The sequence below is a fragment of the Caenorhabditis briggsae genome (assembly GCF_000004555.2).
Source record: "Caenorhabditis briggsae complete genome, chrIII, whole genome shotgun sequence".
NCBI lineage: Eukaryota > Metazoa > Nematoda > Chromadorea > Rhabditida > Rhabditidae > Caenorhabditis > Caenorhabditis briggsae.
In genome coordinates this window covers 13,626,287-13,652,721 of record NC_013490.2, presented here as the reverse complement: position 1 = coordinate 13,652,721, position 26,435 = coordinate 13,626,287, and the positions used below count along the sequence as shown (strand labels likewise).

Below are 26,435 nucleotides of genomic sequence, written 5' to 3'. Positions count from 1 at the left end.
TAGATTCTTAGATTCTTAGATTCGTAGATTCGTAGATTCTTAGATTCTGAGATTCGTAGATTCTTAGATTCTTAGATTCTTGGATTCTTAGATTCTTAGATTCTTAGATTCGTAGAGTCTTAGATTCTTAGATTCTTAGATTCTGAGAGTCTTAGATGCTTAGATTCTTAGATTCTTAGATTCTTAGATTCTTAGATTCTTAGATTCTTAGATGCTTAGATTCTTAGATTGTTAGATTCTTAGATTCTTAGATGCTGAGATTCTTAGATTCTTAGAGTCTTAGATTCTTAGATTCTTAGATTCTTAGATTCTTAGATTCTTAGATTCTTAGATTCTTAGATTCTTAGATTCTTAGATTCTTAGATTCTTAGATTCTTAGATTCTTAGATTCTTAGATTCTGAGATTCTTAGATTCTGAGATTCTTAGATTCTTAGATTCTTAGATTCTTAGATTCTTAGATTCTTAGATTCTTAGATTCTTAGATTCTTAGATTCTTAGATTCTTAGATTCTTAGATTCTTAGATTCTTAGATTCTTAGATTCTTAGATTCTTAGATTCTTAGATTCTTAGATTCTTAGATTCTTAGATTCTTAGATTCTTAGATTCTTAGATTCTTAGATTCTTAGATTCTTAGATTCTTAGATTCTTAGATTCTTAGATTCTTAGATTCTTAGATTCTTAGATTCTTAGATTCTTAGATTCTTAGATTCTTAGATTCTTAGATTCTTAGATTCTTAGATTCTTAGATTCTTAGATTCTTAGATTCTTAGATTCTTAGATTCTTAGATTCTTAGATTCTTAGATTCTTAGATTCTTAGATTCTTAGATTCTTAGATTCTTAGATTCTTAGATTCTTAGATTCTTAGATTCTTAGAATTTTTTAAATAAATTTTTTTTTGGAATTTAGTATATTTTAAAAACCAAATTTCAAGATTTTGGGACCCAAAAGGCTCATTTAGCTCAAAATCTCTGTTCTTCCAAATATTTAGAAAAATAAATATCAATTAAAAAAAAAATGAAAAGAAGAAGAAAGAAGAAGTACACATAGAAACATACATACCTATCAGTGATAGCCTATCACTTTCATTTTTCACTTTATAAAAAAAGAAGGATAGGTCAATCAGGTGAGACAGTGTGGGATAATAGGAGAGTGGTTAGAGAAAAATGGGAATTTTTCGATACTAAAAAAAATGTGGGACAACTGTTCATTCATTTGGGGTCAGTCAAATCATTTTGGGTTTTTTTTTGGTTTTCTCAGGAAGCAGAACATATATATCTCTCTGGAGGAAATGAGAAAAAGAGAGAGAGAGAGAGAGAGAGAGAGAAAATATCTATAAAATGCAAAGAAAGAAAAGACACAAAATTTTAGGACAGATTCTTGAAAGATATGGTTGAGGGGGAGGAGGAAAAGAAGAATGAGAAAAAAGGTAATGGAGGGAATTTGGGTAAGAAACATTTTTTCCCTTCTCAAGGACAAAGTTGGTGTCAAAAAAAGTTGGGTAGGAAAAAATTGGAAAATTTTGGATATCGGAAGTTTTAGAGCTACAGTAATCCCGAGTGGTCTTTCATAAGACTTGGAAAAAGTTGAAATCTAGATTTCGGAAAATTCTGGATTTTCAAATTTTAGGATTTCCTTGAATTTCCAAAACAACCTAATTTTAAACGGAATTTCAGATTTTCGAAAAATTTCCAAAGTTGAAATTTTAAGTTTGCAAACTTTTGAAATTCTGGAATTTCCAGATTTTTAACTTTTTGAGTTTCTAGAATTTCTGGGATTGCAAGATTTCAAATTTTCCCAATTTCTGGAATTTCCCGATTTTCATCTTTTTGAGTTTCTGCGATTTCTAAATTTCTGGTTTTTTGGAATTTTTCTAAATTTTCCCCCAAATATTCGGGGTTCCGGATTCTGGAATATCCAAAATTTTAAACGGAATTTCAGATTTTCGAAAACTTCCAAAGTTGTATTTTTGAATTCCCAAACTTTTGAAATTCTGGAATTTCAAGATTTTTGATTTTTTTCAGGTTTTGAAGTTGAAAAAATTCTCCGGCTTCATTTTTGAATGATTTCTGAAATTTGGTATTTTCGGATTTTTCGACTTCTTTGAGTTTCTAAAATTCCTGAATTTCCAAAATTCCAAAATTTCAAAAAAACCTACGAAAATAAGAAGAAAATAAAAATAAAAATTTGGAGAATCATGTGAGTAAATGAATAAATGAGAGGCCTGTAGTGATTATAGTTGCTCCTCTTTTCTTTTTCTTCTTTTTCTTCTTCTTATCAGAAAAATCAGAAAAAGAAGAAGAGGAAAGAAACGAGTATAGGAATTTGAGAGAAATTAGAGAAAAATGGAGCAAATTTTGGGGAGTTTTGTTTTATGATTGTGTTTGTACTCAGATTGGGAGAGCAACATTTAGTAAATGATTCGGCTGATTGATAGTATTCCAAAATTTCTCAAAAAATTCTGAAATTTTGGAAATTCAGAAATTTGGAAAATAGAAAAAACTTCTAATAAACTTCGACAACTTTGAAAAACTTTGAAAAAAAGAATTTTGAAATTTTCATACAATTTAGAAATCTCAAAAATCAGAACATTTAAAAACTTTTGTTTCGAACATTAGAAATTCCGAAAACTCCAAGAATTTGGAAAAACTAGAATAATGTGAAATTAAAGACAAAACCACAAGTTCTGGAAAATTTCAAAACCCGGAAAATTCGAAAATCCAAAAAAAAAAAACTAAACATCCAAATATTCAGAATTTCATGAAAGACAGGAAAATTCAAAGAAATTCGAAAGTTCGAAAGTTTTCCAAAATTTGGAAAATTCCTGAAATCTGAAATTTTAGAATTTCGAAAATCCTAAATTCCGTGAATTCTGAAATTCAGAAAATCCAGAAAAAGTTAAAATTTCAAAAAATCGCAATATCAAGAAATTTAGAAATTCCATGTTTCTCACAAAGTTCGTCAATTTGAGAAGTCGTAAATTTGAAAAGAAATTCAAAAAATCACAAGATCAAACTTTTCGAAAATTCGGAAATTGAGACAGTTAGACAAATTTTAAAAATAGAAAACCTCAAATATTCGAAAACGCCAAATCCAGCCAAAAAAAAACTACAGTAACCAATGAGAACTACAAAGAACAACTGTCCAAGTCAATGAGTCAAAAAGGGCAGATGGTCCAGACATCTAAAGATAAAGATCTCTACATAAACAAACCATTACCGTAGTCCCAAAAATATGGAGGTACAGTAACCCTAAATTACTACATAAAACAAGTTTCAGAAAATTTGAAATGCCAGAAATGCAAGATTTTTAATAATCCGAAAAACGAAAAATCTCAAATTAGGAATTCAACATTTTCAAAAATCAAAAAGTTTTGGAAAAAAACCCTAGGGTACGGTAGCTTCGAAAATCAGACTCCTAGGCTTCCAGAAAATCCTACAGTAACCCAGAAAAAAGACAACTACAAAATAGACAAGGATCTAACAAGTTTCCCAGAGAGGTCCAATAGTTAATACTAGGGGGAACAAGGTGAGGAAAAAGGGGGGGGCAAATATATATATGAGGGTGAAGGAATGGAGGACACTCTTCACCTAGGGACAGAGAGAGATACATATCAAAACGACAAGAAATTGCAGAGGGAAATAGTGTGCGATTTGAAGAGAGTCGAGGACAAATAGTCACATATATCCTCACAAAAGAGTTCAGGGTCAACTCTCAGTGTCTGCGTCTCTTCACTCTCTTGCATCAGGATAAAAGGGACCATTGTAAAAAGAGAACACCCCTTAGGAGACGAAAAAAAAAGATAAAAGAAGAACCTGAGAAAGGTACACATAGAGGTCAGTTGGTGAGTAAACGAACGGGAGGGAGGAGGGACAGTATACTTATATTATTATTATGATGAATTGGTTCTTGGGAAAAAGTAAAGGCGTCTTTTTTTGTTACTTAGGCAGCGAAATCTAGATAAGGTTAAAAAATCCACCCAATCCTTCAACTTAGAGCTCAATTATCTCGATTCCTGTTGAAGAATCAAAAAGTGGTCAACTGACAAAATGCTTATCATAATATCAGCAACATTTTATCAGTTGATAATTCTTTGATATCTCTTAAAGGAACCGAGATAATTAAGCTCAAAGTTAATGGTGCAATACTGTCGAAATCGAGGTCTTGACCTAGGTGGCAGGAAAGTAGGGTCTCTTTAAAGGCGCATATCTTGCTAGGACCAATTTTTTTAAAAAAATTGTTAACTATGAAAATGAAGCTTTGTTTTTGTTTAGTATAATCTGGAAGTTTCAGACGAATCACAAAAGTTTGAGTTGCTTTTCAAAGGCTTTTATATCAACAAGCTTGCTTGACTGCTTGGCAACCCCAGAGTTCGGAGGATCGCATCACGTTAAAGGCGCATATCTCGCTACGATTAAATTTTACAAAAAAGTTGTCAATTACAAAAATGAAGCTCTATTTTGGCTCAGTCCAGTATGAAATTTTCAAACCAATCGAAAAAATTGAATTGCTTTTTGAAGCTCCTTACATCAACAAGCTTGCTTAGCTGCTTGACGATCCGAGAGGCCAGGGGATCCCATCAGTTTAAAGGCGCATATCTCCCTCGGATCAAATTTTCCAAAAAAGTTGTCTACTACAAAAATGAAGCTCTGATTCTGTTCAATGAAGTCTCAAATTTCCAGATAAATCGAGAAACTTTGAATTAATTTTTTAAGGCCCTATAACAACAAGCTTGCTTGTCTAAAGCTAGGCTACCACAGAAGCTGGGGTTCGCAACACTTTAAAGGCGCATATCTCGCCAGGACCAAATTTTGTCAAAAAGTTGTCCACTACAAAAATGAAGCTCTGGTTTTGCTTAGTGTATCTTTAAATTTTCAAAAAAAATCAAATTACTTTGAACCTATTTTGTAGGCGTTTGAACTAGCCAAACTTTTTTAGCTATGATTTACCAGAGGTCTTGAAAAAGCCGGCTTGGCTCAGACCTCAAAATTTGAATATAGTTGAATCTAGTATTATTTCATAGCTCTTGTTTTATTCTACATCTTATTTTTTGATTCGAACAAAAATATTAAGTTTGAGCCAAGTTATGCGTTATACCATTTTGCAGTAGTACTCGACTCATTGGAAATTACATATCGCTAGTTCAAGCGCTTACAAAACAGATATAAAGTGGCTAAATTTTTTTGAACTTGTTAAAACCACACTAAGCATAATGAGAGCTTTATTTTTGTACTAGATACGTTTTTTTCTAAAATTTCAGCCTAAGGAGATACGCGCCTTTAAATCTGTCTAGCTTAGCAGATCAAAATTGTGAACTGGTCAAGGCGATTTCACTGTTTAAGCTGAGCAATTGTGCATAATAAGTGGTGGAGGCAGTTAGAGAGATAGATAAGTACCTTTTCTCCTTATACAGAAATATATTTAAAAGAGGGAGAGATCAAGTACCTTGTTTAGTAGGGGGAACGTTTTGTCAGTCTGTGTGTCTGGGTGTCCAAAAATTAGAACGATCTAAAGAAACCAATGGTTTTGGACTCTTTATAGATGGATTTTGAAATTTCGAAAACATTTTTTCAAAATCTAAAATTTGGGAATTTCAAAAAACCAAAAGCTTGGAAAAGTTTCGAAAAAAAATCTTCAGAAATATTTTTAGAACTTCAGAATTCAAACTATTTGGAATCTCAACTTTGAAATGAAATAGTTAGAAAAAAGATGAAATGTTCATTTTGTTTCCTGGGATCCTCATCATTTCATATTTCTCTTCTTCTTCTTCTTTCCCATCCAGATGTCTTCAGGAGAAGAAGAAGAAGAAGAGGAACAACAGAGGAAGAAGAAAAAAGAAGAAGAAGAAGCTTCTTCTCTTCCTTCCCATTTATCATTATTTAATCGGTTTCAATACGAAAAATGTGAGCATTTCACATTGAATTTCTGATGATCGATTTCCAGTAATAAGAATTGAAAACTGAGAGACGGGGGGACAGAATTGAAAGGTTTTGGATTGGATTTTGGAGAAATTTGAACAATGGAAAAGAGGTAGAAATTCAAGATTTGAGACAATTTTCCAGAATTCTGGGTGCTCAGAAATTTCGAATTTTTAATGATTCTGGATTTTTGGAGTGTTCCAGAACTGGGTGCTCAGAAAATATTAAATTGTCGGGATTTTCAGAAGTTTTGGAACTTCTGAAATTTTTGGATTTTCCGAGATTCCGGGTGCTCGACTTTTCAGATTGAAAAAGTAGGTTTTTTTGGGATTTCAGCTTTCTCAAATTTTTAAAATTGCAGAGCTTCAGGATCATAGAATTTTGGGTCTGTCAGAATTTTCATAATCTGAAATTTTAGAGTTTTGAAATTTTCAGAACTTCAGAATTTCAGAATTTCAGAATTTCAGAATTTCAGAATTTCAGAATTTCAGAATTTCAGAATTTCAGAATTTCAGAATTTCAGAATTTCATAATTTCAGGATTTCAGAGTTTCGGAATTTCAGAATTTCAGAATTTTCGAAATTTCAGTATTTCAGAATTTTCGAAATTTCAGAATTTCAGAATTTCAGAATTTCATTATTTCAAAATTCCAGAATTCCAGAGTTTCAGAATTTCAGAATTTCAGAATTTTCGAAATTTCAGTATTTCAGAATTTCAGAATTTCAAAATCTCAGAATCTCAGAATTTCAGAATTTCAAAATCTCAGAATTTCAGAATTTCAGAATTTCATAATTTCAGAATTTCAGAATTTCATAATTTTAGAATTCCAGAATTCCAGATTTCAGTATTTCAGAATTTCAGAATTTCAAAATCTCAGAATCTCAGAATTTCAGAATTTCAAAATGTCAGAATTTCAGAATTTCATAATTTCATAATTCCAGAATTTCATAATTCCAGAATTTCAGAATTTCAGAATTTTCGAAATTTCAGTATTTCAGAATTTCAGAATTTCAGAATTTCAAAATCTCAGAATCTCAGAATTTCAGAATTTCAAAATGTCAGAATTTCAGAATTTCAGAATTTCGGAATTCCAGATTCCTAAAATTTTTGAGAGCTAAAAAATTCTAGAAATTTCATCAAAAAAGTAAAAAAAAATCTGGAAATCCCAAAATCCGAAAAACAAAAAAAAATAAAAACCCTAGAAACAACCCTAATTTCAGAATCTAAAATTCGAAAAATCCTGAATACATCTATTTTCAAAACAAAAAAAAACATTCTCTAACTTTAAAAATACCCCAAAAAAAAGTTATCCAGATGCTCTGCTGTTTGTGGTCCCAAGTTTTTTTGGCGCATCTGAAATTAGGCGAAATTTCAAAAATTAAACATTGAAAAACTATTCAAAAAGAACTTAAAAACCGAGTAACATTAGGAATTCAAAATTTAGAAAAAAGAAAAAAAAATTGTTGAAAAAATCGAAAAAAAAATCAGGAAGAATTTAAATGACAAAAATTGTAAAAATTATTGGAAAAAATTCCAAAACTTTGGCAACACTATTTCAGGAGAATATTTCGAAAAACCGGTTTCAATGACGATATTTCAACAAAAAAGAGTAAAAAAGAAGGGAAAAAAAGAGTCGAGTAGTGATTTGAATTTTAATAACCCTACAATTCTCTATTTTCTCTCTCTCTCTCTCTCTCTCTCTCTCTCTCTCTCTCTCTCTTTCCATTTGAAAAGGTCACTTTTTCTGTGTGTGTGTGTGTCATTTCGAAAAATCAAAGAGGGGAAACGAAACCATATGGTTCTCATTTTTGAAAAAAAATTTTGTCCCAAAAAAATTGGACCACCAGAAGCACCAACACCCACGCAAAAACATTTGGGACACACAGACAGGCAATTTTTTTGACATTCTTTTCAGAATATTCAAACTTCACGGCTTCTGATTCCAAAATGAAAATTCCACAATTTTAAAACCCCTAGTTCATTTTTTGTCCCATTTTATGGACCTCCATTATTCTTTTTCCCCATCTATCTAGTCAAAAAAGTCACATTTTCTTGTACATTATAATAATACACAAAAGATTATGAGAAACAAAAAAAAGAGAGAGAGAGAGAGAGAGAGAGAGAGAGAGAGAGAGAGAAAGAGAGTATTGGAATGTCCTAAATGACCTAGATTCAGAAATAGAGGAAGAGAGAGAAGAGAGAAAAAGGAACACACAGTTTTTGGGATGATGATGGACAGTAGTAGTAGTAGTAGTTGGTGTCTACTACTACTTCTTCTGAAGAAGAGGATCTACAGATTTTTGGCCTTGAACCAAAAACCTACAACACAGGGAGTGTGTGTCTGTGTGGGAGGTGTCTGGGAAGGCACCATTGAGATAATGGGTTAGAAAGAAGTTAGAAAATAATGTACTTGGAGGTGGATTTTATAGGGACCAGGAAAGTTTGGGATCTAGTCAGCTAGGTAAGGTGTCTTTTAGGCGTCTACGAGCACAGAGTCCAAGTAGGACACTAAGAACGTAGAATGCTTGGGTCATTTTATACCAGCGAGGCTTCGAAAGGTCTAATTAGTCTGCCCAGGCTTCTAAGAGGTAGATCTATAGCAACCCAGGAGGTTTACCTCAGGCCTTTTCAAACGTTTGCTTAGATCTTTGTCTAGACTCCTTGGAGCCCAGGAACGCAGGGATCAGACTTGCCTAGGCTTGGAGTATTCTAGGTATTTACAGGCCAGCTCTTTTTGGGTACTAAAAAATAAAAAACCATGTAGGGAATTAAGCAGGTCTGGGTCAAGCTTGAAAGCTAGGCTAGGATAGGCTTGAAAAAGTCTAGTTAGTCAGGCCCGTTCTTTTTGGAGTATATGAACTCGGGAGGCAAAGAACCAACGAACCAATCAGGCTTGCATAGGCTTTTACAGGTCTAGTAAGCTTAAATTAGGCAAACCAAGCCATCAACTTCAAACCTTTTTATCGCATTTCCTGTAGGAGGTATAAAAAATTGATCAACTAATAAAATGTTGGAAATTTCATAACATACATTTTATCAGTTTACAAATTTTTGGCATCTCTTATAAAAATCAAGATAATTGAGTTGCACGCATAGGGGTTGCAAGCGCGGGCTCAAGGTCGCGAAAAACTACAAACTGTAAGCCCATATATCTCATTTCCAGTAAAAGATATAAAAAATTAGTCAACTGACAAAATGTTTATCATTAAGTCAGAAATATATATATCAATTTGGAGATTTTTAGGTAATCTCTTGATTCTGATCCAATAGTTTAGACTGGGTAAAAAGTGCGCCCCAAATTTTCAGGTTTTTCTGGAATAGCTTATTTTAGTTTGGGTCCAAAGATGTCTCAAAAACCTTGGAGTCTATTTTTGTTCTATCACAACTCGAAAACTTTTCTACTGTAAGCTGACCTGGATTTTTCAAATCGTGATAACTCTCTTATTTTCATTCAAAACCAAAACGATTTGTCTAAATCGATAGAAAACCTCAAGCTCTACAAATCGATATAAAACTCAAAGTTTCTACATTACTAATTAGTACAATTCGTTCTTCCCATCGCCCTATCTATCTATGCTCCACGCCTCCCCTTCTCCCCAACAACTCAAGTAGAAAACAAACTTAGCAACCAAAACAAATACAAAATGGAGAGAAAAGAAGAAGAAAGCTTTCTTATAGAGAGAAAAGGAAAAATAAGATTACTGTCAAGGCAAAAGTCGTGAGTCAACACAGTGAGCCCCAGAGGTGGGGAGAGGCTCAGATGATGACAGGAGGCACAAATGGGGAATACAACATTATTGGAAAATAAATTAAAAAGAAAGAGGATCAAATTTAAGGTATATGGTTAGTTTACAGGTTTCTGATAGCGTGAGCATTTAAAAAAAGAGCCCACTAACTTTGAGCTAATTTATCTTGGTTCCTGTAAAAGATATCAAAAAGTGGTCAACTGACAAAATAATTTGCATATTATGCTGAACATTTTAGTACTTGACAAATTTTTGATATCTTCTGAAAAAGCCGAGATATATAGACTCAAAGTTGGTATGCGTTTCTACTTTGAAAAGGACCCCAAAGGAAAACTACAATATCTCAAAAACTAAAAAAGTTGAAAGATTTCAGTCAATTATAAAATTGAAGATTTTAAAATATCACACAAATTGTTAGTTTTCAAATATTTGATAGCTCAAATGGTTGGGGAGATAAAAGCGTTGGAAGAGAGACGCAGATGGTGCAGCCACACTAGCTTCTCTGCGCCCTCCCCCTTTTAAGCGTATTCTTTAAGCGCTGATATCTCTTTAACTATTAAAGCTATTAAAAAGTTGCGAACTGATAAAATGTGTAAAATTTTATGCTCTTTATTTTTGTAGTTTACATATTTGTTTCAACTGTTTCGGTTGTTGAAATATGAGCGTTAGAAGAGAGACGCAGACAATACAGCCACCCTTGCTTCTCTGCTGCAAATATGCCCTAGCTAACTTGCCTTTTGAGATATGAACGTTGGAAGAAACCATGCAGCCGTGCTTGCTTCTCTGCGCCCAGTTTTTTTGGGCTTTGATATCTCGTTAGCCGTTAAAGCTATGAAAAAGTTGAAAACTAATAAAATGTGTAAAACTTTATGCTCTACAAATTTGAATTTAACAAATTTGTTCTAGCAAACTTGGCTTTTGAGATATGTTAATTTTCCCATTGAATACCTACTTGGAAATTAAAAGGAGTGTAGTGAAAAGGAAAAATGTTGTATATTATAAATGATGATACTAAACATCAGTTGTGATCATCATCATCTTCTTCTGAATGGACCATTCTCTATTTCTCTCTCTCTCTCTCCTGATTTTCTCATGTACTTTGCATCGGTTTTCAATCAGAATTTTCGAGAGAGAAATAGATAAATACAAGAATACAGAATACTGGTATCATATTACAAAAGACTTTTCGAGAAATAGTATCGGGAAGTTGAGAGAGAATAGAGAGAGAGAGAGAGAGAGAGAGAGAGAGAGAGAGAGAGAGAAAGAGAGAGAGAGAGAGAGAGAGAGAGAGAGAAAGCGAAAATGAGTAGGTCAACTGGAAGTTTTGTTGTATTCTGTATTCGACAGGGAGAGGAAATGGGAACAACGAATAATCTCTTGGTGGAATCTCTGGAAAATGAGAATCGGGATAAAAAGTTGTGTCTTCTGTGGAAATTTCTAGAGGGATTCTAGAAGTTTCAGAATTTCCAACTTCGAGCTCAATTATCTCGATTCCTGTAAAAGATATGAAGAATTGGTCAACTGACAAAATGTTTATCATATTATCACCTATATTTTATCACTTGGCTATTTTTTGATATCTATTGAAGGAACCGAGATAATTAGCTTAAAATGCAAGTATAGTTTGAGAGACGGAGGAGTGAGAGCTGCAAACGCGCTCCCTTGCTAAAATATTTGAAATCGTACCTTTCGATGGTATTCAGATGGAAAAGGTTGAAAAATTTGAATTTTCGAATTTTTAAAAATTTCAAAAAAAAGGAAGAAAAAGAAAAATAGGAACAGGGGAGAAGTAAAGAGTTGAACACACAGAGGCTGTGTCTCGTTAAACTTGACGAATGGATGGGAAGAGAAAGAGATGGACACAAAAAAGAACATTCTGGAATGGATATAAAAGTATAGGTAGTTTATGTTAGAGTTTGGCCCAAAAAAGTCCCAAAATTTTTCCAAAAAAAATGACAAAAATCGGTGGAAAATTCCGAAGTTTATGGCTTTTTTAAGGGCGCATGGTTCGAAAATTTGCTTTTTACTTTTCAAGGATTCTTCATTTAAAAAAATGTAAGAATACTAAACCCCTTCAGTGGAAAAAAAATTTCAAATTTGAATTTTCCGCCAAATGCTAAAAGCCCAACAAAACATTTTTAGGAGCAAAGAAGAAAGGTAAAGCGACAACCGCAATATGCTCTCTCTCTCTCCCGGGAGCCTGCTCAAAGAAATAGTGTATAGATCAGAGAGAATTAGAGAAACAGAAAGAGAGGAGGGTCAGTTTTCTTTGTCTCTGAGAAGTTTTGTGCTCCTCCTCCTCTTATTGCACTTTTTCTAGTGCTCTTTGGGACTAATTAATGTGAAATTCAGGTAGTCTCACAGATGGTCTTGGAAAAATAGAAATATCTCGAAAACTAAAAAGTTTTGAAAAATTATGTCAATTGGAAAATGAAGAGCATTACATTTTACATATTTTAGTGGTTCACAAAATTTTTATATCTTTAATGGTTCTTGAGATATAAACCTTTAAAGGACTAACCACCCTAGAATAACCCCACTTACTTCGAGCCAATTTATCTCGGTTACTGTAAGAGATATCAAACTGATAAAATTTTGATTTTTTTATCACACATATTTTGTTAATTGATTACTTTTTGACAGCTTTTACAGGAACTGAGATAAATAGGTTCAAAGTTGACGGTGTTGGGGAGATGTATGGTTCTTGTAAAAACCCCTCAGGAATACTGGAATATCTCGAAAACTAAAAAAGTTACAAAATTTTTAATAATTGCAAAATTAAAGAACATAAAATTTTACACAAATTTGTAGTTTACAGATTCTTGATAGCTCACATGGTTGCTGAGATGTAGGCGTTGGAGGAGACACGCAGACGGCGCAGCCACTCTAGCTTCTCTGCTCACTCCCCCCTTAAAGCTCATTCTTTAAGCGTTGATATCTCTTTAACTATTAACCATATTAAAAAGTTGCAAACTGATAAAATGTATAATATTTTATGTTCTACAGTTTTGTAGTTTACATATCTGTTTTAACTATTTCGGTTGTTGAAATATGCGCTTTTGATGATTGAGGCGTAGACTGTGCAGTCGCTCTAGCTCCTCTTACTTTAAGCGCTGATATCTCGTGGACCATTAAAGCTATCAAAAAGGTAAAAATTAATAAAACGTACAAAGTGTTATACTGAGCAACTTTGTAGTTTATAAATTTGTCTAGCTGTTTTGGTTTTTGAGATATTCCAGTTTTTTTTCAAAAAGCAACAAAAAAAGGACACCTGACCCCTTGATAACTGCTTCCTCTCACCAACCAACCAAAACCAATTGATTAATGGAGCACCTTGATTGCAAAGGATCAGATTTTTAGTAAAAACGTCCCTAAATTAGTTGGTATTTGCTCTTTTTGGAATCTCCTCTAAACGACACATTTTTGACAGGAATTTTAATAAAAAGTGAGCAAACAGTGTTTCGGAAATTTGGATACGATATCTCTAACTTCCGTTTTCCCAAATTAATAATTTTTTTAGGAGATTCGCTAACTTTCTGTGCTCCAAGTTTCACATTTTTGACTTGAAATTGTATTTTCTGAACTCTGAAATTTCATTTTTTGGCTTAAATTTGGTTCAGAAAACAAATTTCCCGGGTTTTTTATGGAGATTTTCAGTACGAAAATTACCATGTTTAGGCCTAAATTTAGGCTCAAAAATCCCGTTTTTCAGATTCCAAAAATGTAAGATTAGGTCCAAAATTCTGTATGGACCATATTATTGAGTGAAAGGGGTTTTGTAAGACAATACACAGGACACAGGTAACCAAAAAAAAGAGAAGGAACACCACACATACGTGTCATTCTTAATTGTATGAGTCACAAGAAAAGAGAGAGAGAGAGAGAGAGAGAGAGAGAGAGAGAGAAGACATGCAAATAAAAATGGAATGAGATGAATGAAAAGTGGAATGGAAGAAGAACTATTGCTATTAGCAACAGGAAAAAGGAAATAGGAAGAAATAGGGACCAAAAACAACAAAAAAGATGAGAAGGAGGTCAAAAAATGGATATTATTCGCAATATTTGGTTAGAAGAGGTGCTGTAGCTACTAAAGTTAATTTTTGGAGACTCCCAGAACATTTCCTAATTCCTAAATCTCGCATTTATGTATAAAGTACATTGAGCTTTGCTTTCCAACATTCTAACTTCCGAGAATTCAAACTGGAATATCTCAAAAGCCAATACAGTTAAACAATTTTCTCAAACTATAAAGTTGCTCAGCATAAAATTATCTACATTTTACTAGTCTTCAACTTTTTGATAGCTTTAACGGTTAACGAGATATAAGCTCTCAAAGGAGAAGGGCGCAGAGAAGCTAGAGTGGCTGGATTGTCTGCGTCTCTCTTCCAACGCGCATATCTCCCTAACCTTATAACTTATCTAAAATCTGTAAACTACAAATTTGTGTAAAATTTTATGTTTTTTAATATTGTAATTGACTGAATTTTTGTAACTTTTTTAATTTTGGAGATGTTTAAGCTTTCCTGAGTGGTCTTAACAATTAGTGTCTACTTAACTTGATGCCTATATATCTCGGTTTGTGAGAGAGATATCAAAAATTTGTTAACTGATAAATTATTTTTCGAAATACCATAAATATTTTGTTAGTTGACCCTTTTTGATATTTCTTACAGGAGCCGAGATAAATGAGCTGGAAATATGGGCTGTCGCTGGGCTACACGGTCGGCCGCGCTTTCGACCCTTATGCTTGCAGCTCAATTATCTCGGTTCCTATAAGAGATATTAAAAATTTGTTAACTGATGAAATGTTTTTAATATTATGATAAACATTTTGCTAGTTGACCACTTTTCGATATCTTTCACAGGAACCTAGATATAGAAGCTCATAGCTCAAACTAGGCGCGCTTCGCTGAGCTTTCCGACTGTTAAGCTACACGGTCAAAAAACAACGAAAAATGTTATTTTAGCATTCTTAAAACCTGGCCTAGAAATCCAAGAATCGAATAGTTAGGCCCTCTTCGCAGTCAAATACAAATAACACCGACTTCTAATTAAATTCTGGACCCCCCTCCCCCTCCCACCAGGGGGTCAAATGAAAGGGGGGGGGGGGATCATAATAGTACAGGTACCTTCCTATTTCCTTTACAGTAGGTACCTTCCTATTTCTCTCACAACAATGAATCATAATTTCTCAAGGTTAGGCTCATAAAAAGAAGATATGCGATTTGGAAAGAAGAAGAAGAAGAAGAGGTGGAAGAAGGATGTCAAGGGAAAATGGAATAGGTAGGGGATCAAAGAAGAAGAAAAAGTACAGCCAAAGTAAAAGAGTGAGGGGTTGTAAATATTGGGGAAGAGAGAGAGAGAGAGAGGTAAATCAATTGAGTAAATATATATTGAGCATATTGAGAGACTAGGGACCGGTAAGGTGTGGTCAGGGACAAAAGGGCTTAAGGGTTTGTGGGAACTTACTGGAGATTTTGGAAATTGTCTCTAATAAAATAACCGCTAACTTTGAGACTATATATCTCGGTTCCTGTTAAAGATATCAAGAAGTTGTCAACTGACAAAATATGTTTGATAGTGTAATACATATTTTATCAGTTGACCACTTTTTGATATCTCTTACAGAAAATGAGATATAAGAGCTCAAAGTTGACGGTGAAGGGAATATTCTATTAGAATGTTTACGGTAACTGTAGTCACTAGAGAAGTTGAAGTGAATCCTGAGGATGCTTAAAATTCACAAGAACTCAAAGGATCCTAAAAATCTTGAAATCTTGAAATCTGCTACGCGACCATTACTTGGTAAACATCCGTCTTACTTACCTGCATCGCAAGCTCAACGTTAACCTGACTTATCTCAGTTCCTGTAAAAGATATCAAAAATTTATCAACTAATAAAATATTTGTCATATAATTTCACACATTTCACCAGTTGACAGCTTTTTGATATCTCTTATAGGAACTGAAATAAGTGAGCTCAAGTTTGCGAATCATGTTGTCGTTCTATTTGAGTGGTTACAGTAACGTTGTGCGCTAATATCTCACGAACCTTCAAAGGTAACTGAAAAGTGTTGACTAGCAAAATGTGCAGTTTTGTTAATTGCTACGTTCTATTAATTAAAAATTTTTTGCCGAATAATGTCTTACCATGGAATCTGTAACACATAGAAGTGCTTCTTTGTTTTAAGACTTTTTATCTCGATTTCCGTGAAAGATATGAAAAATTGGTCAACTTATAAAATGTTGGTGATAATGTGATAAACATTTTATCAATTGAAATATTTTCAATATCTCTTATAGGAAGTGAGATAATTGAGTTGCAAGCATTGGGGTCACAAGCGCTGCCGATCGCGGGGCTCGGCGACTTCTAAACTTTGAGCGCATTTATCTCGATTTTTATGAAAGATATCAAAAATTTGTCAACTAATAAAATGTTGGTGATGTCATGATAAACATTTGATCAGTTGACACATTTTTGATATCTCTCAGAGGAACCGAGGGATTGAGCTCAAAGTGTGAGCACAGGGTGACGCCGATATCAGAACGGTACCATATACTTTATCAATCTGTAAATCTGTTCATCCAGATGTCTAACCTGCCAAAACTCAACTTCCTCCTCTCTCTCATAACACACAAACGGTACCGTGCTCCGGCTCTCTTTTATCCTGTTTCTCTGTGTCTCTCGCTCTCTCACTCTCTGTACAAATATTCGAGTGTATATTGAGGAAACAATAGGGCAAACTTTCTATCCCCCCCAATACACTCTAATTCCACTTTTCTTCTTCGAGGAGAAGAAGAAGAGGATCATCAGGAAAAAATACATTGGGTGGGGGAAGGGACCAAGAATCTAAGAATCTAAGAATCTAAGAATCTAAGAATCTAAGAATCTAAGAATCTAAGAATCTAAGAATCTAAGAATCTAAGAATCTAAGAATCTAAGAATCTAAGAATCTAAGAATCTAAGAATCTAAGAATCTAAGAATCTAAGAATCTAAGAATCTAAGAATCTAAGAATCTAAGAATCTAAGAATCTAAGAATCTAAGAATCTAAGAATCTAAGAATCTAAGAATCTAAGAATCTAAGAATCTAAGAATCTAAGAATCTAAGAATCTAAGAATCTAAGAATCTAAGAATCTAAGAATCTAAGAATCTAAGAATCTAAGAATCTAAGAATCTAAGAATCTAAGAATCTAAGAATCTAAGAATCTAAGAATCTAAGAATCTAGGAATCTAGGAATCTAAGAATCTAAGAATCTAGGAATCTAGGAATCCAGGGATCCAGGCCTATGAATCTCAAAAATTTGGGATTTTCAGAATTCGAAGAATTTGAAAATCTGCAAATAACGATTAGATTGAAATTCAAAATTCATGTTTTGAAACCGAAAATTCTGGAACCCCCCCCCCCCCCCAAAAATCTAAAATTGAGCCAAAAAAGAAAACGTTCAGCTCCTGAAAAAAACCAAAAAATTAATATTCAATGGAAAAATCTGGGTCCATGTTTTCTTTTTTTTTTTTGAAAAATTCGAATTTCAAATGTTCTCAATCCTCGATGAATTTTTGAATTTCTCTCTCTTTTTTTTTCTTTTTTTTTAAATTTCTAAATTCTTTAATTTTTCAATTTTTCAGAATTCTACAATTTCTTCTTCTGGTTCTTCCTCCAAAAATTTTTCGCAAGTTTTTCCCTTTTTTTTTCTCTCTTTTTCCAGAAAAAAAATTTCCCATCTCGCATTTATTTAAAAATCTCAGAGAGGGATCCTTCCTTTTTTTGATATGCCTTATTCTTTTTTTGGGGCAAAAAATAATAAGAATTTGATAATTTTTTATCAGAAGAAGAGCTGAAAAATCCACGATTCTCCACTAATTTTTGGGATCCTTATCAATCGAAAAACTCTTATCACCATCACAAATTTTGTGTCTCCTCTCTAAGAATCTAAGAATCTAAGAATCTAAGAAATACCTATCTAAGAATCTAAGAATCTAAGAATCTAAGAATCTAAGAATCTAAGAATCTAAGAATCTAAGAATCTAAGAATCTAAGAATCTAAGAATCTAAGAATCTAAGAATCTAAGAATCTAAGAATCTAAGAATCTAAGAATCTAAGAATCTAAGAATCTAAGAATCTAAGAATCTAAGAATCTAAGAATCTAAGAATCTAAGAATCTAAGAATCTAAGAATCTAAGAATCTAAGAATCTAGGAATTCCAAAAATTCTGAAATCCAATATTTCCACCAATCCAAAAATAACAAAAAAGGGGACGAATGGTCTAAGAAACAATTGGTAATTTGATTCTTCTTAGATGCTCTGACCGTAAATATTCCTTTTTCTTCTTGTAAGTGACATACAAACAAAAAGACATGTTGACTTTTGCTCAGAACAATGCAAGAATAGAGAATAGTGGATTATTATATGTTGGCGAGGGACCAATGGAACTCACAAGAAATTCTAGAGCACTTGCTCTTTGAGCTCAATTATCTTAATTCCTATAAAAGATATCAAAGAGTGACCAACTGATAAAATGTTTGCCATGAAATTTCCAACATTTTGTTAGTTGGCAAGTTTTTGATATCTTCTACAGGAATTAAGATAACTAAGTTCAAAGTCTGTAGGTTGGCGTGTCGCTGAGCTACGTTGTCGGCCGCCTATACTTGAAGCTCAATTATCTCGATTCCTATGAGAGATATCAAAAATATCTCAATTGATAAAATGTTTGTCATAAAATTTTCTACATTCTATAAGTTGAAAAGTTTTTAGTATCTTTTACAATAACCGGGATAACTAGGCTTAGAAATAAGGTTGGCGCTTAGGTCGGTCACACTCGCAACATCTATACTCCGAACTCAATTATCTCGGTTCCCATAAAAGATATAAAAATTTTGTCAACTGATAAAATGTTTGTCATAAAATTTCCAACATTTCAAAGCTGACAAATTTTAATTATCTTTTACAGTAACCCAGACAATAGAGCTCAAAGAGCAAGTAAAGGATTTCCAGCTTTTTTTTTCTGTGATAAAGGACAATTCGAGATCTCTGGACATGGCAAATCAGCCAGAATTGAAGTATTTTTCTATATGAATAGATTTGAATGAAGTGTTTGTATTTGCGAATTTTACAAATCACATTTTTACAGACTTCGATCTTACTCTTGTTCAGTGGAGCGCGGGAAACCACTTTTCAGTTGAGTTTTTTCGATTTTTCTTGTATTATAGCCATTTATTAGGCTCAAACACACTTTTTTACTGTAAAAATTGCAAGTTCCCAACCAAAATGCTTAAAATATCCCATGTTTTTATTTTCTCCTTTTTTTTCGATTTTCTTCACTTTTTTCAAACCTCCCGCTATTTTTCATTCGCAACGGAGCGCGTTTGCAGATCTCCTTTTTTTGCGATTTTTCGGCGATCTCCTCCCATCATTACCCCGTTTTCAGCTGAAAATCAACGGAAATAGTATATTTCTAGTAGTTTTCCGAACGAAAAATCGCATAAAATTCGATTTTTAGTGTTCTAAATCCTAAAAATTGATTGGGAAATCTAGAAAATTCTGAAAAATATAAAATTTAGGTGAACATTTTTAATTCTTTCCATATTTTTCTGTTTTCCAGTACATTATTTTCTTCCTCTGCCGAATATTTGCCCTTGGTACAAAGCGGAAAACCCTATTCTTCTCCTTCTCGCTCTTCCTCTCCGTCTCTCTTCTTTTTCTCTGCACCCTCTCGATTCCCAACACTCTCGTCGCCGGCCTCCTCCTGTCTAGCCACCCAACCAGCGGTCTCCAATGTCAAACAGCGACGAAAATGAGTGATTTCCGATGAATTTACTGCATTTTCCCGGTCCTAAATAAACCCCGTTTCACCTGTTTTTCCTTATGTTTTCAGTTCAAAATCTGTAATTTTGAATAAACACTTTTTTCCCTATAATTATCGATTTTCTGTCTTTTGACCTGGAATTTTCGAGAAAATTGGCGATTTTTCAGGGTAAAAAATGGCGAAATCCAAGTCGAAAAATGATGATGTGCAGGAGTTGGTCTTGCCGGAAATTGGGAATTTTTCTCAGTTTTTCAAAAGGTCTGATTTGGAAATTTTGGGCTAAAAACCACTGAAAATCATATTTTCCTGGAGAAAAATGGCCAAAAATTGATTTTCAGCCGCTCAAAATTCTCGGAATGCATGACGGATGTGATTTCGAACGTCTACGAATGGTCGACATCTCTGGACCCATCGGCCGAGGCAGATCTTCCATTGCCATTCGTTTCGAAGAATCCAGAAGTCGTTTGGTCGTATTTGAAGCATCAGAATAAGCAGTTGGACGGGTTGAATAGGAAATATAAGGTAGAAATTGCGATTTTAGCCTTAAAATACCTGAAAACACAACATTTTGGGCTGAAAATTGGAATTTTTGAGCCTTTTTCAGCTGGAAAAGTAAAAAATTCGCTTAAAAATTACATTTTTAGTCCAGGAAATCAGAAAAAAAATTCGAAAATTAAAACGAAAATCGTAATTTTAGAGGTTTTTTGAGCTCTTAAAGCTCAGAAAATCCACTTTTTCGAATATAAAAATCAGTAAAAATTGAATTTTAGGCCAAAAATCCTAACTTGGCGCTTATTTGACCCTAAAAACTGGAAAATTAGGTGTTTAATCAGGTTTTTTAAGCCACAAATCGTACGTTTCTGAGGTTTTTTGAGCCGAAAACCTTAATTTTGGCGCTTTTTTGCCCATCAAAACTGGGAAATTAGCTTCAAAAATCCCATTTTTCCAGGGATTTCTATCGGAATTGATCGGAAAACCACACATTCGTCTATCGGCGAAGCAGCAAGAATCAGAAGATTCAGAAGACGTCGATTCTGAAGACATCGACGACGAAGAGGAAGAAGATCTAGAAGACGAGGAAGGCCTAGAAGACGTGGACGATGAAGAGGAGGGCGACATGGATCTCTTCAATTTGACAGAGAGCGATCTGAAGACTCTGGACGCGGATCTGAAGAAGATGGCTGAAGAGGAAGATTCTGGAGAAGATTCAGAAGGCGTCACGCCGTCTTCTGAAGCGGCGCCAAAGAAATTCAAGAAGAGTATAGTGGACGACGAGTTCTTTAGTCTCGAAGAAATGCATGATTATTTGAAGAAAACCGAGCGAGGCGGAGGCAAGAAGACGTCCGAGGAGGAGATGATGTTCGAGGATGAGGTATGGACCCGAAAAATCTGGAAAACTGGCTGAAAATCAAGTTTTTAGAGCTCGAAAATGGGAATTTTCGTCAAAAATCATCTGAAAACCGTGATTTTCGAGGTTTTTTGACCCTGAAAAGTTGGAAAAATCCATAATTTAGAGCTGAAAATCTGGAATTTTTGTCAAAAATGACCTAAAAATCGGATTTCCGAGGATTTTTGACCCTAAAAAGCTGGAAAAATCGGTGAAAATCGAGTTTTTAGAGCTGGAAATTCTGATTTTTACTCCACAATGACTTTTTTTCGGCTGAAATAATTAGATTTCTGGACTCTTGTTGACCCCATAAAGCTGAAAAAATGACTGAAAATCGATTTTTTGGAGCTAGAAATCGAAATTTTTCTCGAAAATGGCCTAAAAATTGGATTTTCGATAATTGTTGACCCTGGAAAAGTCTCATTTTGACTCAAAAATGGCTTTTTCAACTTGAAAATCCAGAATTTTGAAGTCTTTTTGACAACTAAATTTTTGAGGATTTTTGACCATGAAAAGTTGAAAAACTGGCTGAAAATCGATTTCTAGTGCTAGAAAATCTGAAATTTCTGTCAAAAACGACCTAAAAATTGAAAATACCAGGTTTTTTGAACCGGAAAAGTTATACCTTTAAAAATTGAATTTTCGAGAATTTTCGATCCTAAAAAGTTGAAAAAATGACTGAAAACCTGATTTTGACTCCAAAAAGACCTTTTTTCGACTCAAAAATCGGGGTTTTTGACCCTGAAAAGCTGGAAAAATGGCTGAAAATCGAGTTTTTAGAGCGACAAAACTGAAATTGTTGGCAAAAATGACCCAAAAAATCGGATTTTCGGGTATTTTTGAGCCTAGAAATCCGGGAAAATGGTTGAAAATTAGGATTTTTGACCTTATAAATCAGATTTTTTGAATTTTTAGGACAGCTGGGACGGCAAAACCGACTACACCTACGAGGACTTCTTCGGAGCTCGTGACGCTGCTCCAGAATCTTCTCCAGCCAAGAAGAAAGGTGTCGAGAAGAAGCGAAAGGCGGGAGAGGCGGATTTGTCGTCGGTGGACGATGGGTAGGTTTTAGGCTCAAAAATGCGCACTCTGGTGCACTTTTAGCAAAATTTCGTCAAAAATTACATGAAAAATCACATTTCCAAGGGATTTTTGACCCTGAAAAGTTGAGAAAATAGCTGATAATAAGGATTCTGGAGCTCAAAAATGGCATTTTTCAACTGGAAAATTCAGAATTTTAAAGTTTTTTAACTCTAAACAGCTTGAAAAATGGATGGAAAATTGATTTTTCAGAGCTAAAAACGAGAATTTTTGAGTCCAGAAACCCCCAAAATCACTTATTTTGGCTCAAAAAACGCGCAACTCAAAATCTGGGCGGTTTTGAGCAATTTTAAGTGAAAAATTAATGGATTTTCGGGCGATTTTAAGCAGTTTTAAGCGTTTTTAAGGCTCAAACAATTTGATTTTCTGAGCGTTAGTAGCGATTTTGGGCTTGAATTCAGAATCTGGAGGTATTTTGAGCAATTTTTAGCCACAAAACGCGTTTTTTGGGGTCTAAACCCGTTGAATTTTGAGCGATTTTCAGCAATTTCGAGCCGGAAAACCCCCTAAAACCCCTTCGATTTTTCCAGAAAAAAACGCCTTTGACTGAAAATGCTGACCAAAAAAATGACCTGTATTTCTAGCCGATGCTGACCCCAACATGACCAATTCTCGGCTGAAAATGACCAGTTTTGGCTCGAAAATGACCCAAAACTGTCCAATTTTGAGCTAGAAACCAGTCGATTCGAGTTTAAATAAACCTCTATTTTTGGATGAAAAATGAGTTGGAAATTGCTAATTTCGAATAGCTGAAAATGACCTGAAAACGTTCGATTTTGAACGCAAAATCAGTCAATTTGGCTGAAAAAATTAGCAATATTTTAAGCTAAAATTGCCCGATTTTCAGCTGAAAATTACCTAAAAATCACTGATTTTGAGCTGAAATTGGCCCAAAAACGCCCAATTTCGGCTCAAGCATTTCTCGAATTATTTCGCTAACAATGCTTGATTTTGAGCTGAAAAATCACGATTTTTGAGTCTGAAAACCCCTAAAACCCCCTCAATTTTTCCAGGAAAAACGCCAAAAAACGAGTCCGCTTCGCGATGGACGAGCAGGAATCAGAAGAAGAAGAAGAAGAAGAGGATCCAGAAGACGTTGACGATGAAGAAGCAGAAATGGACGACGAGGAAGAGGAAGAAGGAGGTCCAGTGCTTCTAGGCGCGGACCTAGAGGAGAAAAAGGAGTCGTCGGGCTTCGAACGTCGTCAGGAGAAGATGAAGGAACGAATTCAGAAGTTGGAGGAGGAGAATCTCGCCCCGAAGACGTGGGAACTGTCGGGAGAGGTTGCAGCCGACCAACGTGATCAGAATACGCTTCTCGAGAAACACGTGGACTTCGATCATGGAGCCAAGAGGGCTCCAGAAGTGACTGAAGAGTTTACGGATCGGCTGGAGAGTCTCATCAAGCAGAGAATCAAGGATAAGGCGTGGGATGATGTAGTCAGGGTGAAGAAGGTGGAGGCGAAAGGCGCCAGATTCGAAACGGAGGCCATTGAGAATGTGATGAATCAGAAGACGTCGTTGGCTGAGGTTTACGAGAAGGAGTATCAGAATGCGATGGGAAATGGAGGTGGTGGGGAGAAGAAGGAGAATCCGGCGCACGAGGCGATTAAGGGCAAGATGGGAGAGCTTTTTAGGTAAGGATTTGTTAATTTTGGGGAAAAATAGTGGGAAATTCGATGTTTTAAGATAAAATATGGGAAAAATGAGACTTTTAAAGCTAAAATTGTTGGAAAGTGACCTATTTTAAGCTATAAATCGTCTGGTTCAGGCTTTAAAAAATCTATTTTCTACTGAAATTAATCGAAAAATGACAAAATTTGAGTGCCCAAATCAGTCGAAGTTTCCCAAAAATGCTCAATTTTGATCTAAAATTGACCAAAAAATGCTCAAAAATCAAGGATTTTGAGCAAAAATCAGTCAATTTGGCTGAAAATAACTACTGAAATAGCATATCTAGAGCTGAAATTGGCTGAAAACGATCATTTTTGAGCTGAAATTGACCCGACAATGCTCTCAATTTTGATCTAAAATTCAGACTAAAATAACCTTTTTTCAGCTGAAAATGACCCAAAAAGATCCGAAACATGAGCAATTTTGAGCTCAAAATCGGTCATTTTGGCTGAAAATGAAAATCTTTTTGAGCTGAAATCGACTCAAAAATTAAGCATTTTCAGCTCAAAATCATCGAAATTATTCCAGAACAAATAACTAATTTCGAGCTGAAAATGACCCAAAAATGTTCTATTTTTAGCCGAAAATCAGTCAATTTGGCTAAAAATGAAAAAATCAATTTTTGGCTGGAATTGACCCAAAAATAACCGACTTTCGCTGAAAATTTGAATTTTTGAGCTTTTTTGCTAAAAAATTACATTTTTAGTCCGGAAAATCAGAAAAAAATTTTGAAAATTAAGATAAAATTCGTCTTTTTAAAGGTTTTTTGAGCCCAAAAAGCTCAGAAAATCCACTTTTTCGAATTTAAAAAGCAGTAAAAATTGAATTTTATGCCGAAATTCGTCATTTTCGAAGTTTTTTTAAGCCAAAAATCGGGATTTTCTATTTCCAGGAAATTCTAGTTTTGGCTGGAATTGAGACCCAAAAATAACCTACTTTCGCTGAAAATGATCCAAAATTGATCAATTTTGGCACAATAGGTCAATACCACTGAAAATGGCATATATTTAGCTGAAATTGACGCTTTTGCTGCCTATTTTTCAACCGAATTTTCAAAAGACTCTTCAAAAACTGATCTTTCAGACTGATCGACGCTCTAACGCACTTCGAATACAAACCGGATCAAGCTCGCGAGGAAGTCAAAGTCGTCTCCAACATGGCGGCTCTTCGTGTCGAAGAAGTCGGTATCACCGCATCAACCGAAGCCCAACTCATGGCTCCAGAAGAGATTGCCAAGAAAATGCGCTCCATTGAGAAGGGCAAAGAGGAGCGAACGGCGACGGATCGAGCCAGAGAACGACGTGCGAAGAAGGCGAAGCAGCGTTCGATGGTTGAGAAGTTTGGAGAGGAGAAGGTGTTCGGCGAGGCGAAGGAGAAGAAGAGGGAGAAGGCGGAGAGGGGGAAAGACAAGGGAGCAGGTGATAAGATTAAGAGCTCGAATTTCTTCGCAAAGCTCCAGGAGACGGTGCAGAATGAGAAAGCTGGGAATGCGGTGACGAAGAAGAAGAAGGTGGTGAAGAGAGTGAAGACTGATAAGAATTCCGCTGCTATCAAGTTGTAGATCGTGGGAAATTCTGGAAAAATCGCTGAAAATCGCTTAAAATTATGTCTGAAAGGTTCTAGAAGCCTAATTGTTTCAAATTCCTGCTAAACGGCCTAGAATTTTCCGGGTGTGAATTCTAGGCCACACTTTCCTGGCCTAGAATTTATCAGTTTTGAATTTCAGGTCATTTTTTCCTGGCATAGAATTTTCATTTCTAAATTCTAGGTCACATATTCTCGTCCCAGATTTTCCGCGTCTAAATTCTAGGCCACATTTTCCTGGCCTAGATTTTCTAGATTTTTTATCAGTTTTGAATTTTTTAGGCCACGAAAAATATCGTACAACCTTTATTAGAAGGGCCCTAGAGGCGCCCTACTAATACAGGTTATACGGTAGCTGGGATCCCAAAATTAATTTTTTTTTTGGAAATTTTGAGAACCTTTTCTAGAATTTTCTAGACTACTTTAAAAGCGATTTTTAGTGATTTTAAACGATTTTCTAGGGATTTTTTCTACATTTTTTTTCACATTTTCGCTGTTATTGTGCCTTAAAATTGTTAATTTTTTAATTGTTTCGTTTTTTCTTGTTTTTTGGGAATTTTCTAGAGAAAAATTGGGAGGTTTTGAGCCATTTTTTTGGGTTTTTTTTCCTGAAAAATGCCTATTTTTTAAGCTAAAAACTCGAAAATTTCAGTCAGAAAATCTAGATTTAAAAAAAAGCTATGGATAAATTTCAATTTTTCTGCCCCCAAAATGTCGATTTTTGACCTTAAAAAAGCCATTTTCATGCCAAACAATGACTTTTTCCGCCAGAAAAATCTTTTAAAAATCTGAAAATCTAGATTTTTAGATTTTTTCAAAATTTAAAATTTTCAATTTTATGCCAAAAAATGTCGATTTTTTGAGCTAAAAATTGGCATTTTTGACTGAAAAAAAATCAATAATTTTTCAACATTAAAAATCTGAAAATATCGATTTCTTGAAAATTTTACACTGATTTTCAGTTATTTTTTTTCAGCGATTTTCGGCTTAAAAATAGCTGAAATTTTGTAATTTTCAGTCGCAAAAATCTCCCAATATTCCTTCTTTTTCGTCTTTAAAAATTGTTCCCCCCAGTGTTTTTTTTTGTTAATTTTCCATTATTTTTTTTATTTTTTAGCTCGAAAAAAAAATCCATTTTTCCCAATTTTTTACCCTTGTTATCGCCAAAAATCCGGTTTTGAAAATTACCGGTTCTTATATTTTTGAATTTCAATTTTT

General features: G+C 34.3%; 2 protein-coding genes across 2 annotated transcripts; both read left to right on the top strand.

Annotated features, from left to right (window-relative positions):
• Positions 1 to 5,781: 5,781 nt before the first annotated feature.
• CBG23014 lies at positions 5,782 to 7,558 on the top strand (the record flags this gene model as incomplete). The annotated part of the gene is made up of 4 exons (XM_002643045.1): positions 5,782 to 5,902; positions 6,620 to 6,821; positions 6,891 to 6,974; positions 7,477 to 7,558. The coding sequence occupies 4 exons, from the start codon at positions 5,782 to 5,784 to the stop codon at positions 7,556 to 7,558; spliced, it is 489 nt and encodes a 162-aa protein (XP_002643091.1).
• A 12,088-nt stretch (positions 7,559 to 19,646) lies between these two features.
• On the top strand, positions 19,647 to 25,194 carry CBG23016 (the record flags this gene model as incomplete). The annotated part of the gene is made up of 6 exons (XM_002643046.2): positions 19,647 to 19,729; positions 19,810 to 19,993; positions 20,421 to 20,843; positions 21,774 to 21,919; positions 22,973 to 23,596; positions 24,717 to 25,194. 6 exons carry the CDS (start codon positions 19,647 to 19,649, stop codon positions 25,192 to 25,194), a joined length of 1,938 nt encoding a protein of 645 aa, XP_002643092.2.
• Positions 25,195 to 26,435: the final 1,241 nt, after the last annotated feature.